The sequence below is a fragment of the Chiroxiphia lanceolata genome, chromosome 5 (genome assembly GCF_009829145.1).
Source record: "Chiroxiphia lanceolata isolate bChiLan1 chromosome 5, bChiLan1.pri, whole genome shotgun sequence".
Taxonomy (NCBI): domain Eukaryota; kingdom Metazoa; phylum Chordata; class Aves; order Passeriformes; family Pipridae; genus Chiroxiphia; species Chiroxiphia lanceolata.
The window spans coordinates 15412805-15429903 of NC_045641.1; the positions used below are offsets into that span (position 1 = coordinate 15412805).

General features: G+C 40.1%; 1 protein-coding gene across 2 annotated transcripts in view; it reads left to right on the plus strand.

Annotated features, from left to right (window-relative positions):
- Nucleotides 1-651: 651 nt before the first annotated feature.
- The window catches only part of CPNE8 (copine 8), a 110629-nt gene continuing 94181 nt past the window's right edge, over nt 652-17099 (plus strand). For both annotated transcript variants that reach the window (XM_032688406.1, XM_032688404.1), the window contains exons 1-2: nt 652-818; nt 14148-14188. In XM_032688406.1, the coding sequence (XP_032544297.1) occupies nt 679-818; nt 14148-14188 (181 nt within the window). In that variant the 5' untranslated portion in view covers nt 652-678. The remainder of the gene's footprint in view (nt 819-14147; nt 14189-17099) is intronic.

A 17099-nucleotide genomic window follows, 5' to 3' on the forward strand; every position in this document is an offset into this window, starting at 1 on the left:
GCGGAGGGCTCGCCCCGCAGCCCCGTCCGTGTCGCGCCGTCGGTTTCCGCAAACTCCCCGCGCGTTCCTGCCTGGGCGCGGTTGCTGTCCCGGCCTCGGGAGAATTAACCCGCCTCGCCGCAGGGCGCTGAAGTTCGGGACGTCACCGGCCGGGGCGCGGCCCGCCCGCACTGTTGGCAGCCGCTGCATCCCGCGTGCGGAGCCGCTCACTCACAAACGCAGGAGGAGGGGATTCCCCGGACAGCCGGCGGGACGGGACTGGACGGCAGTTTCCGTACAGGGGCCAAAGAGGAAGAAACGGGGGAGGCGTAGAAGCGAAATCGCTCGGCACACCTCCCCTGGCTCTGCCTCCACCGGGGTCCTTCCCCGCCCCGCACCCTTTGGTGCCGGTTTTCCCCCCGGGGGGCTCCGCTCCGTGCCCCAGCTTCGGCCGTCGGGCTCCCCGCGCCCGGCGCGGTCACGCGCGGCTCCCGCTCGCGGTGACGTCACCGCCCCGCTCCCGCTCCGCCGCTCCCGCCGGCGGCCGCAGCCCGCGGGCGCGGGGCGGTGCGGGGCGCTGCGGGCCGGGGCTCCGCGCTCACGGGGCTCCGCGACGCGGGCGGCGGCGCCGCGCTGTGGAGGCCGCTTGGCGCCGCCTCTTCCCTCCGTCCCTCCTTCCCGCCCGCGCCGCGCTGCCCCATGTTCGGGCTGGAGAAGCCGGCGGGGCAGCAGAAGCCGGGCAGGAGCGGTGGGCTGCCGAAGATGGCGTCCGTGGGGGATTTTAACGTGCTCAGCTCCAGCATCCCGGCCACCAAGGTGGAGCTCTCCGTGTCCTGCAGGTACGGCGGCGGCTCGTTCGCCCCGCGGCGTCGGAGGGGGCGGACGGGCGGGCGGGCAGGTGCCCGCGGTGGGTCGGGCAGGGCTCCCCTCGCCCTGGCGGTGTTAGCGGAGCGGAGAGGAGAAGGGGCAGCGCGGGACGCCCTCCGCACGCCCGGCGCTGTGCGAGGCGCTTTCCCTCTTGCCCTGCCGAGCTGTCAGCGCAGCCTCGGGCAGAACCTGGGAGCAGCCCGGGGCCGGCTGCCAGCCCGCTGCAGACCGCTGTCCCTCACCGGGCGTGCCCGCTGCAGGGAGCTGCCGGCGGACCCCGGGGCGAAGCGCCCGCTCCCGCAACGGTTTCGGGCTTCTGCCGAGACGGGCAGCAGCTGCTGCCGCCCCGCATCCCGCCCGCGCCGCTGCCGGCACGGGGGAGCGGGAGTGGCGGCGAGGAGCGCGCAGAGCGCGTTCTCCGGCAGGTATTTTAACTTCTGGAGCTGTCCCAAGTGCCGCGGTGGGGACGGAGAACTCCCGTCCGGAGAAATCCTGTCGTAAGTTCTTCGAGGCGCTCTTGCAAAACTGTTACGGAAGCGGGCGTGTTCTGTTGCTTCGTCACATTTTATCGTAACGCTGGTGCCGAGAAATTACGAAAATGCCACCCCGTAACGCCAAATCTAGTATATGCGGGTTTGTTCCTCGACATTTGTGCTTTCTCCCACATAGCGCAGAGAATTTCCTATTAGAGGTCTAAAAATAATTTTATCTCTGGGCTTTTATATTTGTACCTTCGTTCACATTCGCAACTTCTTAAGTATTCCCTAGTAATTGCAGAGCAGCGGTTCCTTTCACCAGCAGAATTGGCAGCTTCTAGCGGAAAATTTGAACTGTTAGTGTTGTTTGCTGCTGGGAAATGAGACAAAGTTTCCGCTACAGTCCGTTGCATCATTTTCTAATGTAGCTGTCCGGGAGTTGCTGCTGTTAGCAGTACTTCTACTAGGACAGAACAGCAGCGCTCTAAACTTGAATTGTCAGACCACTCCCTCTCTTTCCTTAGTAAATAAAGTATGATTTGATGTTTAATCAAGGGTGCGTTTCAAAAGAAGGCTGAAGCAATGAGAAATAGAGTAAGATTGAATTTCTAATACTGAAACAGTCACTAGGCTGTCATATGAACAGCCTGATGTACTTACTGCTTGTCTCTGCAAAGTTCACGGGCGCCAACCCTGGTCCAGTGAAAGGTGTGCCGCTATGTGTAAAAGCAATCCAGGACCTCTAGTGTTACTTTTAGCTTCTTCAAATAACCTGTCACACTTACAGATGTCAGAACTCTTATGCTGGCTTTGATCTAGTTCCCTTATTCTGGATGTACCTTTCATTCCAGGTATTCTTTTTATATACCTGCAGTGCTTTACAGTGATTTGAGAATCCATCAGGTAGTTACAAAGAAATATAGTTATAGGACATAGTCAATCAATTCTGACTTTACTTGTAACTAATTTCAGTGTATAGTTTACACTGTTAATTTCTCTGTAGATAGCATCAAAATACATGTCTGTTTTGTTAAAACTGACTTTTTTTTTTTCTCGTTTAAGAAATAGAGTCTCCCTGATATGTCTTGATGTCAGGGGTAGGAGGATGGGAATTTCCATGGTGATTCCTTCCTTCTCTATGTGCTGGATGACAGCTTTTGATTACAAAATTGTACTTAAAAACGGAGTGTAAAAAGAATGACACTGGGGCAGAGATTACTGATTAGCACATGTTTGTGATTCATCTGTAAAGACATTCACTGGCTAAAGCTTGTGAAATGTAGTGTTAAATTAAATTGTGAAAGACTGCAAGAGCAAACTGCAAAGTTCAGAGAATGCTGAAAATTCTTTAATAATTAGCAGTTGTGTATTCCTAAATACCTGGAGAGAAATGCTTTTATAACAGTTTGGGTCATGACATCTCTTTTCCTTGATAACCAAAGAGTTGTAGAACCAATTTGGTTACAAATTAACATCAACAATTATTAGCTGATAACTACTACTTCTTAGATTTTTCTTCTTCTTTTTTTTTTTCTTGTTTTCATTATAGGAGATGAGGGAAGTTCTTCTAGTTTGTGTAGGTGGTGTAACTTGGTGGTCGATGAAGCACTGCAGGCTGTTTGTGCCACAAAATAAACTTGGGACTCTGGGCAATGTTCTTTCATGTCTTCTTCTTTCTGTATGTCTTATTCATAAGGGTAGAGCTTCTATTCACTTAGCTTTTAATTCTGTGTAGTCTATCAGCGCTTCCTGAGTTAATCTGCCCTGCATGCTCATGCTGCCAATGTTATCAAAGTAGCCAGGTTCAGTACTATGCAGATGGAATTGCACTACTTCTTATTCTGCAAGCCAGCCTGGTTTAGCTTCAGGGGAACATCAGGTAGCCTTTAGGAAATGTGCATCTCATGGGATGAAAAATTGTCTATCAAAATTGTAAAATCCAGGAAATTTTTGAATATCAGGTGATATTCTTTCTGGGATTTTGTTATGACTAAAAGCTTTTGATATCATTCCCATAGCTTATTGAACACCAGCATTGGCTATAATTTTACAAATGCTAGAAAAAGCAAGAAATTAATTTAATTCTAGCTATTACTACTCAGTGCCTAGCAAATAAAAAGTGCACAATTCTTTTCTGACTCTGTAAGATGTAGTTTATCAGAAATTTGTAGTCTTTGGCTCAAGAGCCAGATCTAATATGGCAGAAAAACTTCCATGTATCATCCCAGAGGATCATCTAATGTTGGAAGTAGTCCACTATTGTCTGGATCAATTTTTCTAGTAGCCATCTCCTTCTGTGCCCTGTTGCTCCCTTTGTTGCATGCCCTGGAGGACATCCGTGGTCTGATGAAAATCTTACTGTCACCTGCCATGTGATCTTTATTAGTTTCAACCTGGCATAATTTTGCACAATTATCATGTGGTGAAGGACCAAGACCTTTTCCCTCCAGTCAGTATGGAAAAGAGGATATAGGCTGCTCTTTTTCTTCATTATTGTTTTCCAGCCCAAAGATTCCTCTTCCTCTAGAGGGGTGTTTGCACTGGATACTGATTTTGGGCCTGTGCCTAGACTTGAATCTTCTCTTACCGGCTGTGTGTGTAAGTTTGTGCTCCTATGTGAGTTTCAGGTAAGCTTCAGGCCATGTACCTGTCATCCTGTTTTCCCTCTGGTGATATTCTTCACCGATTCCAATCTAGTTAAATCTTGGAAAAACTTCATATTCCGTTCCTGTCTTCCCTAGTATGAGTGCAGTTACTGTGTGTTGACTGAACTAGTGCATTTAGTGCTGAGAACACAAGTAGATGGTGGATACACATATCATGATGTTTGTGCTGTGTGTGAACTTAAAGTTCAGTGTAGTTCAGTGGGCTCAAGTTTTTTAATTTTTTGTTATGATTTATATAATGATGATTTCTTCTCATCATGGTTACTGTGTGGACCAACCTAGTTTTTTTCTTATGGTACCTGATTAAGCCACAGCCGTTCTGAAACCTTATGTTTGAAAAAAGGCCAAGAGTTTTAATTTACATATTAATGTTTATTTACTTAATGAGAAGTTATGAATCAGAATTATTTTCTTGAGAGCAATTTTATTAATATCTATAGGAAAGTGAAACTGGATAGGGTCTACACTGTATTCCCACACTAGGCATAATGTGCATAAAGGCACCATAAACTTCTTATCATGGTTAATTCAACAGGAATACAATTGGTTGTCTATGCCTGTTTTGGATCAATTCTATGCTGCTTCACAATTTGTACAGAAATCTAACATGAATGAATGAGCTGAATGGAATTAAGCAACCCTTATTCTCAGTAATTAAGATAATTTAATTTCAGGTTTCTTGCACAGAGGAATAAAGCATACTACTTCAGAATTTTTGCTTTTCCTTTTCTTTGGTGGTCTGAAAGTTTTAACCAACCACTTCCTAGTGGTTGCAGTACCTAAAAGTATGTTTAATTATATCTTTGTTTGTCCTGGACATTGATTTCTGGCAAGATCATATCTCTCCAGCCAGGATACTTACCTTCTGCTTTTTTTTCTGAAATATTAATAGTTCATTGAAAGTCCCTGTCACAGAAAGACACAATGATTAAAAAAAAGATAAAATCATAACAATCATAACAAATTATTGGGCTTGTAGCTCTGTATGGTAGAAAATAAAATTAATCCTGATTATAAGCCTGGTTTTGATTTTCCTGCTTTCTTTGTGTATGTGCTTCCAGATTGGATTAAAAGTCCGTGGAGTGGTTATGTGTGACTGGCAACAGAAGGTTGATCTTACATGTTTTTTCTTTGAAATGGAACTGCCTAGACAACCAGCTTGCTTCAGCTGAGAAAAATTACTGTATTGTGAGAAAAAAATATAAATGGGTGACATTGTCCTTCAAAATAGTCATGGAGATACACTTCTGATAGACTCCGTAATTTGGTTTTCACCTGTGTGTCTATATTGTTTGAAATTTAAGCATGAAGCTATGTGACTTCTAGAATTTAAGGCAGATCTTTTACACTGTAAATTCAGTCTTGGGATTGTTGGGGCAGGCTGTTACAACCTGACCCTGAGATGGGGTAACTGAGGTTCTTGTTAGTAGGTCCCTTGGGGCAGATTAGAGTGAAAAGACACTGAATGACCAGTGGCAGGTAATTCATATATGGCAGGTTTATTTTAGAACAAATTGGTTGCAATGGAAAGGAGGTATGTAGTCATTTTGGTTATTATCTAGAGAAATATAACAATATAAAAGTATAAAAATATCGCTTAAGAAAATATATAAGGAAAAGAAAAAAAGGTGGATGAAAAAAGAAAAAAGAATAGATAGTGGAGAAGAAAGGTATCACCACCTGTGGAACCAGCGATGATTGCAGTTTTGATGTCCCCCGGTTAAGATGATGGGCACAATCTTGATCTGTTGGGAGTGGAGAAGCCCTTGAAACCAAAAGTTCAATGGGGTAATATGTGTTCAGGTTCAGGTGTGAAAGTCCAGGTACCTCTCCTGGGGAGAGAGTTTTACAAAGTCTGACGCAAGGCTGTGAATCGTGCACAGTCCTCTGGTGGAAGGCCCCAGAAATGAGTCTGGGGGTGATTCGGGGTCTTCGATGGTTTGTGACACCATCTAAGACATGACGACTGTTTTTCATGCCTACATAGTTGAGCCAGTCGTGCTTTATCAGAAGGGATGAATACCTTCAGACTTATATGTGAATGTCCCAATACCTCCCCTGGCGGGAATTTTACAGCTGAGCCTTATCAGGAGGGAGGACATTGGCTTGATTAAAAGCATTATCCCACCTCGCAGAATCTGCTACTTACCGGCCCTTTGGCCTTTTCCCTTATCTGGCTCAAAAACCATCTTGTCACTAAACCAAGGTGTGTTTGTGTGGTTGTCCTCTGGTGGTGGGAATACACCCCCTCTGCACCTGGGCTGTTATGCAAACCAGAGGTTGCACCACCACACACACAAAAGCTCTCCTTCTCCCCTTTGACAGGGGGTGCAAACCTGGCCTCAGCAAAGCACCCTGCTGCTTTTGCAAATCTAATTGTTAGAGTCATTAACCTTTAACATTCCAATCTTTCACACAGGCCCCAGGTTTCACACTAACTGTGCAAGTCTCAGGACTTGTCAGGTTTTGTCTAAACTTGTCTTTGTCTACAAGGAGCTTTGTTTGGTTTTGCTTAGCTGCAAACCCAAACCCAGTGGATTTTTTCTAGCAACTGGGTGGCTACTCTTTAGTTTCACTTGGCTTGTCCTTGTGTAATTGTGTGGTATAACCATGTTTCTTTATACAGATAGTAGTAGCAAGTAATTATTCTGTGTGTAATGATGTATTTGTGACTCTCATAGAATGGTATAATACAGAGGTGTGATAGCAGAGGCCTTGCAAGTGGGGACACATTATGCTGGGTGTGGGAGCAGAGGGTGAAAAGAGGGGGATGCCCCCCCTACTGGGGACCCCAGTGCGGTAAAGAGGTCACCAGTGGTTATTAAGGAAGTGAAGACTGGGAACTGGACAAATCCAAAAGAGCTGAAAGAGCAAGTCTCAAGCAGATGTTATACACACTGCATAGAGTGTACAGTAAATGTGGATGTGAAATGGAGTTGCAGGTGGATGAAGTAAGAACATGTTAGCTCATATGGGAGTCCTCAGAGCAGGGAGGAAGAATCCATGAACATCATTCTCCTTCTGAGACCATCTGCTCTGCCCCTGCCACCACTGTAAACTTCATGCTTCTCCCTGGACAGGACGTGGGACACTGATGGGTGGCTTACTGTAACACCCTCCCACAGCTGAAGCCAACAGTCTTAGGCTTCAGAAGGGATAAAGGGAAGCCTGGCAGCAGGAAATGGACCAGATACGAGCAAGTGTGCAGTGACTTCAAGTGTATTTTTATGACGATTTTCCGTGGTAGCATTATTTTCATCATTTTCCTTCCTTCTCTGTCCATCTGAGCAGTGGCTCACCTCCAACAGTCCTGCAATAACAGAGAAAGGATGAATATTACATTGATGGTATATATTTTGATTCAAAGAAACCTTTGAACAATCTGAAAAGCACTTTTATTACGGCCGGGGAATGCAAAGGGGCAGGTGTTTTCCCCAGTGCCCTCCACTGAGCAAAGAAATACCATAACTTTTTATACATTTTGAAAGTAGCAAGTTTAAAATTATCTATACACACACTCTTTTTGCAGTCTGCCTTATCTAAATAGACACTTAGTTTTACCTCCTATTCTCACTATTATAGAGTAGTTACATAAAGTTTTATAATTTCAAACAGTTTCAGGTTCCCCACCTCTCTCTACGTGCTAAAAAGCCTTCCCTATTCTCTAAGCTATTTTATCTTAATTGCCCACAGTTTGGGCAGAAACTTTTAAACAGTTTTACATTTTGCAAAGTCACACTTACATAGCTAAATTAACATAGCTAAATTTTATTTCATTTTCTATTTCATTTGCTTTGTAAGTTATTTCTTTGATGTATACCTTTTAAAGAATTGTTTCAGAAAAACTGTGCAAAACCAATCTGTATGTATAAAAACATATAAATAATTAATGCAACACTGTAATAACAATACAGTCCTAAAAAAAATCTGAACTCAAATGAAGCAGCATATCTATGGATTTGGATGGTCTGGATGAAAGTAACTGGAAAGGACTGGTGAGTTGACACTAGATTGAATAGCTGTTTTGACACTGGGAGTCCTTAGGGCTATCCTCCAGGATACATCACCAGTAGCTCAGAGCCAGAGACTGTTTACCTGCCAAGGCTTAGCAACATAAATATGGATGGTTCATCCTGTTGGTTTCAAATAATAATTTGGTTGGTACTGAAGCAGAGTTCTACCAGTTTGTGATATTCCTAAACGGACTTTTATTATTTAAACAGGAATAGTTCACGATTGTGTTCAGGTCTGCTTCATCTGCAAAAGTGTATTTTCATAATCCACTACTTCCTGTCTGTTTCAACAGAATTCCTGCAAAACTGTTGCTATGTTAAGGTAAATAAACTTGGCAATTCTTTTGGTTTTGTTTTGTTTGTTGTTTTTTTTTAAACACCAGGAGTAGTCATCAGTTGAGGTTTCATCCTAAAATTGTTTGCATACGTCTAGCCAGAGAAAGCTTTCTGTGGGTTGTCATAAAACTCATGGAGGAACTGCTAGTCTAACCCTCTTATTGCTTCTCCCTTTTTTTTTCCCTTAAGGCTTCTGAATCAATATATGTTTAACTTGACAATGAAAGTTTGTGGGAGGCTGAAAATCATTTCTTTGTCTTCTTTGAACAAGAAGAGTGAATTACTTCTCCAAGGGTTATGAAGAGGTATTGTGGATGTTTTCTTAAGGTTGTATATCAGAGATATGTTTGTTTTCTTTCTGGTACTTCTAGTGCCCCAAAGAATGGAGACAATCTGAACAGAAAGACAGAGGTCATCCTAATTGCCTCTTATTAAGTAGGGCCACTGTTTTCTCACCTGTGAGCCTATTCTAAGAGAACTGGTTATTTTGATGAGAAGGTAAAATTCCGAGAAGTTGTCTGATCTACTTTTAAGTCCAGGGTGTTTTGAATCTAGAGATCTGGAGGCTAATAGCTCGCTTTATGCTCTGACAGAATACAAAAGCAGAGAATAAATAGCTGGGGAAAGGTGACTACTTAAACTGGCAGACTGCTGAAAAGTTGTTTGTGAAATTACTCTGCAGGAAGTCAAGTGGGCTCTTCACTCAAGTGGCCTCTTTGGATTATGTGTCATCTTACCTAGGACTGACCCTGGCAAGTTCAGTAATATCAGTTAGAACTAAGGGGCAGTGACTACTAGGTTAATGTTACAATTAGTAGTATAGTGGCTACTATTCTGCACAGTAAAAAGTGAGGAGACACTTCTTTTTTTTTTTTTTTTTTTTTTTTTTTCAGGATCTTCCTTAAAAAAGGGCCATGGGCCCTTTATTGAGTAAGGGAAACAGAAATGCATTTATTTAATGAGCTAAGCACTATTTCTTTTCCCACGGATTGACACAAGTGTGAGAGAAGTACTATATACTCATATGAGAATAAAACACATTGAAAATATATATTTTCTAAAAATTAAAAATAACTTTTCACAGGTAACTAACTTCTGTGTTTGCAGACTGCTGAGTGCTTTATTTCACAACCTAAGAATCTTTGCATGCACTTAGATGTAATCTAAAGATGAAGAGAAACATAAGACTGTAACGTGCAGAGAGATTCTGACAAATTAATTTGAACTAAACCACGTATTTATCATTAAGGATTTCAGAGCTGTTGAAAGCAATGTATAAATAAGTATTTTTCCAGTCAACACAGATTTTTTTTTTTTATTTTTTTTTTAACTAGAGAAGCAGATTTTAAGCTACTTAGTTCTATATTACTGTGCGAGATTTCTGTCATTTCTGAAGGGGGAATTGGATTTACTTTTGCTTAGCAGTTGGGTTTAAGAAAGGGTTAAATTAAAACAAAAAACTTACAGAGAGGGAAGTTCAGATATTGATCATTAAAATGAAGTAAAATTTGAAGTAAAGTATATGTGAACAAGATGAGTAAATGCTACTTTCTAGTGTACATCTAACAACATACGTATAACATAGAGTACATGAGATCATGTGAAGCAACATAGACCATGATGATGTCTGGTTAGCTACCACTGCTAACTGGATCAGTGAATCTTGAAGTACATGATTTATATGTATAGTTGTTTAGATTAACATAGTACAGGACACTTGGCATTTGGAAACATTTATTTACTGGGAGGGTGGTCAAACACTGGAACAGACTTCCTAGAGATGTGATCGATGTCTGTGTTGAAGAGGCATTTGGACAGTGCCATTAACAACACTTTTCAGCTTTTGGTCAGCCCTGAGTTGGTCAGGCAGTTGGACTGGATGATCATTATAGTTTCCTTCCAAGTGAAACACTCTGTTCTAAAAAACTTTCTGAAGCACTGGACAGAAACTGTTATTTTGATAGATTTTTATTACATTCATGAAACTGTGTGAACAATATGAATCTGTGAAGCAAAGCTAAATATCTTACCTTATTTACTGATTACCTTTTTTCTTTTTTCTTTTCCCTCTGCGGGGATATTGCTCTCATTATACAGAAAAAAAATTATCGCAGGATTTCTAATCTGTCTTGTGCTTTCCACTTTAGACCAAGTAGGTGTTATTTCCATGGCTCCTATTAATTTTTCCCCCCTTAGTCATCTATGCTGTTGCAACTATTTTGGTTGCACTCCAGAATGGGCAGGTGCGGAATGAATTCCTTCAGGATCTGTGCTGATATAATAATGCTTTCTGCACAGATATTCCTATACATTTCTTTGCTGTGGGTGTTTGATGTGCATGTTTCTCCAGATAAAAACATGTGTCTTTCCCCCCCCTTGTAATTGATAGCAATTCCTTTTCTTTTTGCATTCTTTATCTTAAAGGTTGAATGGATGTAGGGAAAAAAAGTACTCACCATGTTCAGTCAAAATGCAAGTCTGTTTCTCTTGATACTTTGATTAGGAAAAAGAAGAAGAAGTTTCAGATATTTCTGGTTTCTGAGTCTATGAGCTTTCCTGAAATAAAACAGTGTACTTCTAAAGAGAATGCTTTTCTCAGGGAAAATGGAAAAAATACACTCTATTGCTCAGCCTATGCAGAAAGTGCCATTGAAAATTGAGAGTATGAAGACTACTAAAGCTCTGGAAGTATATCTGATCTTCTTTCTTATTTTGCTGTTACCATTTCTTGTGAGTTTAGATTGTCCTGTGCTTATGTACCATGCAGTTTTTGCATATTTAAAGGAGCACTTGACTGTTATCCCCTTAAAATGAAAATGCACAAATGAAATTGAGCAGCCTCTTGAGTTGTCAGGTGATTTAGTGGACACATCAGACTTTTTCTTGGTTTTTTTTTTTGTTTGTTTGTTTGGGGTTTGTTTGTTTGTTTTGTTTTTTTTTTTTTGTGGTTTGGGGTTTTTTTTTGTGTTGGTGTTTGTGGTTTTGGTTTTTTTTTTTTGGTTGATTGATTAGAGTTTTTTCCCGTTGGCACTGATCTTCTAAGTTCCTTTTGAAATTGACTGCACTTCTTCAACAGCTTGTTAAGTTCTTATGTTACTATTTTGGTTGGCTGTTAATGTTTTGGATGATCAGGCATGTCTGCAAACTTTGCTGAAGACATTGTTTATTTATGGGAAAATGTGTGAAGGGTTGAATTGAGGATACTGCAAGCTGTATTAGTTCAAACCTGTCAACTGATGACACTGACCTGAATTACAACATTAAACTTTGGTATCTCTACCCTTGCAATCCTTTCAAGGATACTGTTTATGTAGAAATGTTCTTAATTCAAGAAGTACTTAATAGCAGCTAATGGTTGAAGACCAGGAATATTCTCAGAAGTATTACAGATTCTTACCTTGTTTTTCTGCTGTTCCCATGGTGGCTGCTTTTTGCAGCTGCTGGAATAAAAGCATCAGGATAGACTGAGCTTTACAATACCAGGCCAGTCTTTATGTTAGTATGTGCATTGGAAAACAGAGGGAAAAAACTTAAAAAGGAACACAGTAAGAGTAGGAAATATCTAAAGAACTCAAAGCACCTTATCTTCTTATAAGAATGATTAAGATGACTTAATTTTAATTTGCGGTGGCAAACACTTAACATACCAATTATTAAGTCACTGTATAGTCATTATGCAGAGGAATTAAAATTGTTTGGAATTCCAGTGGTGAATATGAGAGGCCTATCCCAAAACCTAATGTACTATTTCTTTCATATAACTCTAATTTTGATGTTTTATAGCAATTCATTTTTGGATAAACCAATTCTATTTACCATTTATTAATGGCATATCTAGGTAGATACATAGAGGCATAGGAGGCAATTTTCATTTTGGATTGGTAATTCTGATATTGCAGAACTTCCTGTACTGTCCTTTAAAGCAGTTTGTAGTGATTTTTGTCAAATACTGATTTGAATTTGCTGATTTTCCTGGGTTTGTTAATATTTTAATTTATATTTGCACATTTTTTGTTAAGGTAGAATACAGTTTCTCTTAGTATAATTGTTTGCATATATGAAAATCACACTTCTAAATAGATTAGAGAAGTTCTGAAGAATGAGTGCATGCAGAATTCAGGTTCATTCACAAGTAATAGTTTTAATGCTAGTGCTACTTTGGCTAAATTAAATAAAACAGATCCATCCAATGTTCATTTAAAGCTATCTTTTGTTCATACTGCTTGTTCTGAAATGTGAACTTGGCAATATCTAACTTTGTAATACAGTATCTTTTCCTTGTTGAAGTCTGAGTGGACCACTTAGAACACCTATATTGAACAAAATATTAATACACTTTTCAGCGCTGTTCAGTAGCACAAAAATAATGTGATTTAGGTCTGAATGAGAGTAATAAATGGTGACCTTTGAAGAGGCTCTACTAATTATTAAAGATAATAAGCTGTAAACAATATAAACTGGTTATTTAATTCTTCCTCTTGCTCTGGGGTACAAACAAAGAACTTAGTAGAAATTGTAGCTACCTTACATGTTCTTGAAGACAGTGGAGATTTCCCATCATATCTGGCCACCTTTAACAATGAAAGGCGGTAAAACAATGGAATAAAGTTCAACTTCTGTGTCTGCGGTACAGAAGATTCAATTTAGGATTAAACGTGTTCCTATGAGGTCTGTCTACATCAAGGTCAGTTTCAATTTGCAACAGTGTTTTTCTCATAGATATAGTCTAAATACTTCTGATTATTTCTGCTTTTGCTGAACTCCAGAAGCTCCATGTCTGTCTTAGATTGCAAGAAATTGGAGTGTCCAAAACACTATTGTTTACCAATATTATGAAAACCAGACAGTTAGTCTAAAGTAGCGTTTTTGTTTGTATATTCCAGTTTGCCTTTTTCCTTACTTGCATTCAGTTTGTGGTCAACTGTGATGTCTAGAACCATTTTTGACAGAACTGCTATGTATCCACTACATGTAGCTATGCTGCACTTTGCTGTTAAGTTTAATACCTAACTACCTTACTAAGTTTAATAGCTCTTTCTTATCCCTGTTCAATAGCATCCTGGTTTCAGAACATTTTTCTAGTCTGTCAGGATATTTTTTTAAGTTTAATTATTCTAAATTTTTATTTTTTGAATGATGAAATGTTGGTAACTATTCTAAGACTGGTTTTCTGTTCAGTCCTGATTCTTTAGACTTACTGTTAATTTGAGTCTGCTTATCTGTGTATGATTCTCAGTTGGCTGAAGTGTGGCTACAATATTGAGACTGCATTGCATAACAAAGAAATTAATTCTTACTACTTATTCCTAGCTATTCTGCAGGTAATTAGAAAATTCCTAGTTTTGTTGTGTCCCATGTCTGCTTTAGTTCTCATCCGTGACAGATTCTTACAGATATTTCCTGATGGCTCTGAAATCTCATAGCCATTAAGTATAGTCTAAAGTTTTTGGGTTCAACTAGCAAGTTAATCTCTGATAGATATTTGTAATTTAAAGGTGTTTTTGTTCTTGATGTTCATCTTATATATAACTGTGCTTGTGGTTGCTTTTCACTTCATGGTATTGGAGTACATGGTATTGGAGTAAATGAGCCACATTTTGCTCAAGTTCAAAATGCATAATAAAATGAAATGTAAGAAGACTCAAGTGTTAGTGCTGACTGACTTGGAGTAAGTCTTGCATATTAGGAGAGCAGAAAACTAAGTTGACTCGATTAAAACTGTTAAAAATATATATTCATTGGTATCTGATTTACATATTTCACAATTTTTAATACATAAGATTATTTTTGTCTTTTTTTTTTTTTTGTAGAAATCTTTTGGACAGAGATACGTTTTCTAAATCTGATCCAAGTAAGTATATAGCATTTTATCATTTCTTCTCATTATGTGTTGCAAATGTGAAAAAAACTGGATTAAAAATTAGATGGGTGATTTTCTTCAGCATCAGTTAGGTGCACATTGTCTTTGTGACAATTACTTAGAGTAATGAAGTTACACTTAAATAAGTTACACATCATTTATGTGAACTGGAATTTTAAAGATTGCATTTAATATTGCTTTCCTGAGCTAAACAGTCCCTTATTTAGCAGTCAACCTAAAGTTTCATAAAATTAATAAATGCAGGAAAGTTGAGTTGTTCTTTCTTTTTTTAGTATCTGTTGTTCCAGATCTTTTTCAAAGCTATTAAGCAAAATTCTAAGTAAACAAGAAGTGCTTGTTGCTGCTAGTACACAGTGTCCACTAACCTTAGAATCAAATGCTGAAAAATGAAATTAATTAATTCATCTGTGGGAAACACAACCTTTCCTGATCAAGAATGGTATGATGATTTATGAATTAATGTTTTCAGATTTTTAAGATAGGGACACATGCTTTCCCCATAAGTTGTGTTGAAATGTGACCAAAAGGTTTCCTGCCTATGAAAAAGTCTGTGACTGTCTTCCTGTACTGGACACTTTCTAAAACTTCTATCAAGGAAATGAGACCACAAAAAATTTCCTTTTTTTTTCCGATAGTGTTTAATCAAAGAACTTCTGTAGTGTTAATAGGCTGGTCCTTGAATTATGGTGTCTAGTGTCATGTTGTCTCCCCTACGACTCTCCATTTGCTATTATCTGTAAGTTAATTTTCTTTTTTTAAGCCTGAGCTTTTCTTTGTTAGGTTACCATGTATTGTGCTTACTGGCATTGGAAATAACCCAGGACACATATACTTCTATCAAGTGTCTGGACATGCAACCATGTCCTGATGGGATATACTTGAATATTGAGTCATGTGACAGTGTGACTCCATTTGAGTACTTCTGTGAGAGTATGTATTTACATTCTTTAACAAAAATTTATTGAGAGATACTCCACAATACCCTTTTGATGGGAAAAGCTTCTACTTCCTGGGGAAAAGCTTCAGGAAGTTAGGACTACCTTTGACATTTCTAATCTATAAAACTTTCTTTTTTTTAAGAGGAGACATAGGCACTACCATGCCTCTGGTGCAGGGAGATCATGCAGAAGCACAATTGAGTGTTTTACATATTACTAAAAATTTTTAATTGGCTAAAAAAGACCCTGTTGTGTAGGTTAAGTTGTTTGAAGAGTGCTCAGTGACCTGTTGCCCTGACTTATTTCAGAGGTCTCTTATGTTGAATCAAGATGCCTTTGAACAGGAGTGATAAGGTGTCTAGTTTTTAAGCTCAAACATTATTAAGGGCAAGTGCTTCAAGTTCTTATCAGACAGGGAACTGTATTAGGCATAAGCTGCAGGGTTTGAGTAGCAGGGGACTGCAATGTGACCTATGTTGAGAAGGCCATGAACCACCCTGTGACTGTCACAGCTGGCTTCAGTCAGCTCTGAAAACCATGTGAGTAGATGCTGCCTGCCAGAACTTCTGCCAGCCAGGGGAGCACACAGTGCCCCCTGCTCAAACACATTTTAGTAAAAAAGGGTCAGCAGTTAGAGACACAGCTGTTGAAGATATTGCCAGAGCTGCACTTATGAAGATACACTGCTGGAGATGCATTCTTGGAAAGAGACGCTCCATGCAAAAGGCAGTACATCTCTGTAGCCTGTACACAGCCCAGGCCAGAGCAGGTGAGCAAACCCAGGTGATTGTGGCTAGTGGGTGACCCATGCTGGGGAAGGGACACAAGGAAACAAAGTGGCAGGAAAACCTAGAGAAATCTTAATATCTATCTTTAAAATATTTCTGAGAAGTAAACTAGCGGTATTTTTTTTAATGAATTCAGAGTATATGGAAATATTTTTGAAGTATCGTAACATTGCTTATCCATGCTGTTCTTGTCTAGAGTTGGAAGTAAGGCAGGATAATTTTCCTCAATGTCTCTTGCTCGAACAAAGGCCATTCTTAGGCTGCTCTGTATATACAGTAACTTCATCCTGTAGCTAAAAAGGTGTCAAACCCAGCCACTTTCACAAGATCCACTTCTAGAGCCACTGAGTGTGCAACTGTTAGATCTCATATGAGATAGAACCATGTAGAGTCACTTTGCATGTTGAGGTCTCATTGGATTTGCTTAGGCCAATTCTAGTATGGTTTTCATACTCTCACACAGTTATCTAAGGATCATACTGATAGTGAAAATCCCATTTTATCTTCTTGGTCTTTTTCTCAGCAGGACACACATGCTAGAACTGCACAGTCCTACATGTTAAAGTACTTCTAGACAGCACAGCAGTGGTTACTATAGAAATACATGGGTTTTCCTACAAGAATCATAATCTTTGGGCTGGATATCATGGCTATCACATATGCTGGCACAGCCAGTAGCATACAAGATATGAGTTTCCTTCTTTTGACAGGTCTTTGTTTTGTCCTTCACCATGATTTGGTTCTCACAAATATTGGCATTGGATGCTCCAAGTCATAAAAGCTTTTTAGAAAAAGTGTTCAACTTCCATAGAATCCTTTTCCCTTGTATATAGCTGACTTCCATATCAACATAAACAGCCTTCTCCTGAAATCAGAAAGGGAAGTCTGATTTCTGCGGTTTTCTTCGGAGCTTTACTTGGCCTTTTTTTGATACTGTAATTGCTGCTCAGTATTTATTCCAGTTCTGACCACTTCCCTGCAATCTAGAATATTCATGCCAAGAGGAATCTGTCACTTTGCCTCCCTAGAGGCAAGTTACAGAAATAACTGTAGAGTAGAGTTGTTAGATATAGATGGGACAGACTTGGATAGCCCTTGTCCAGGAAGTATTTTAAACAATACTGAAGCCTCTTACTGACAGTTCTTTCTGCTCAG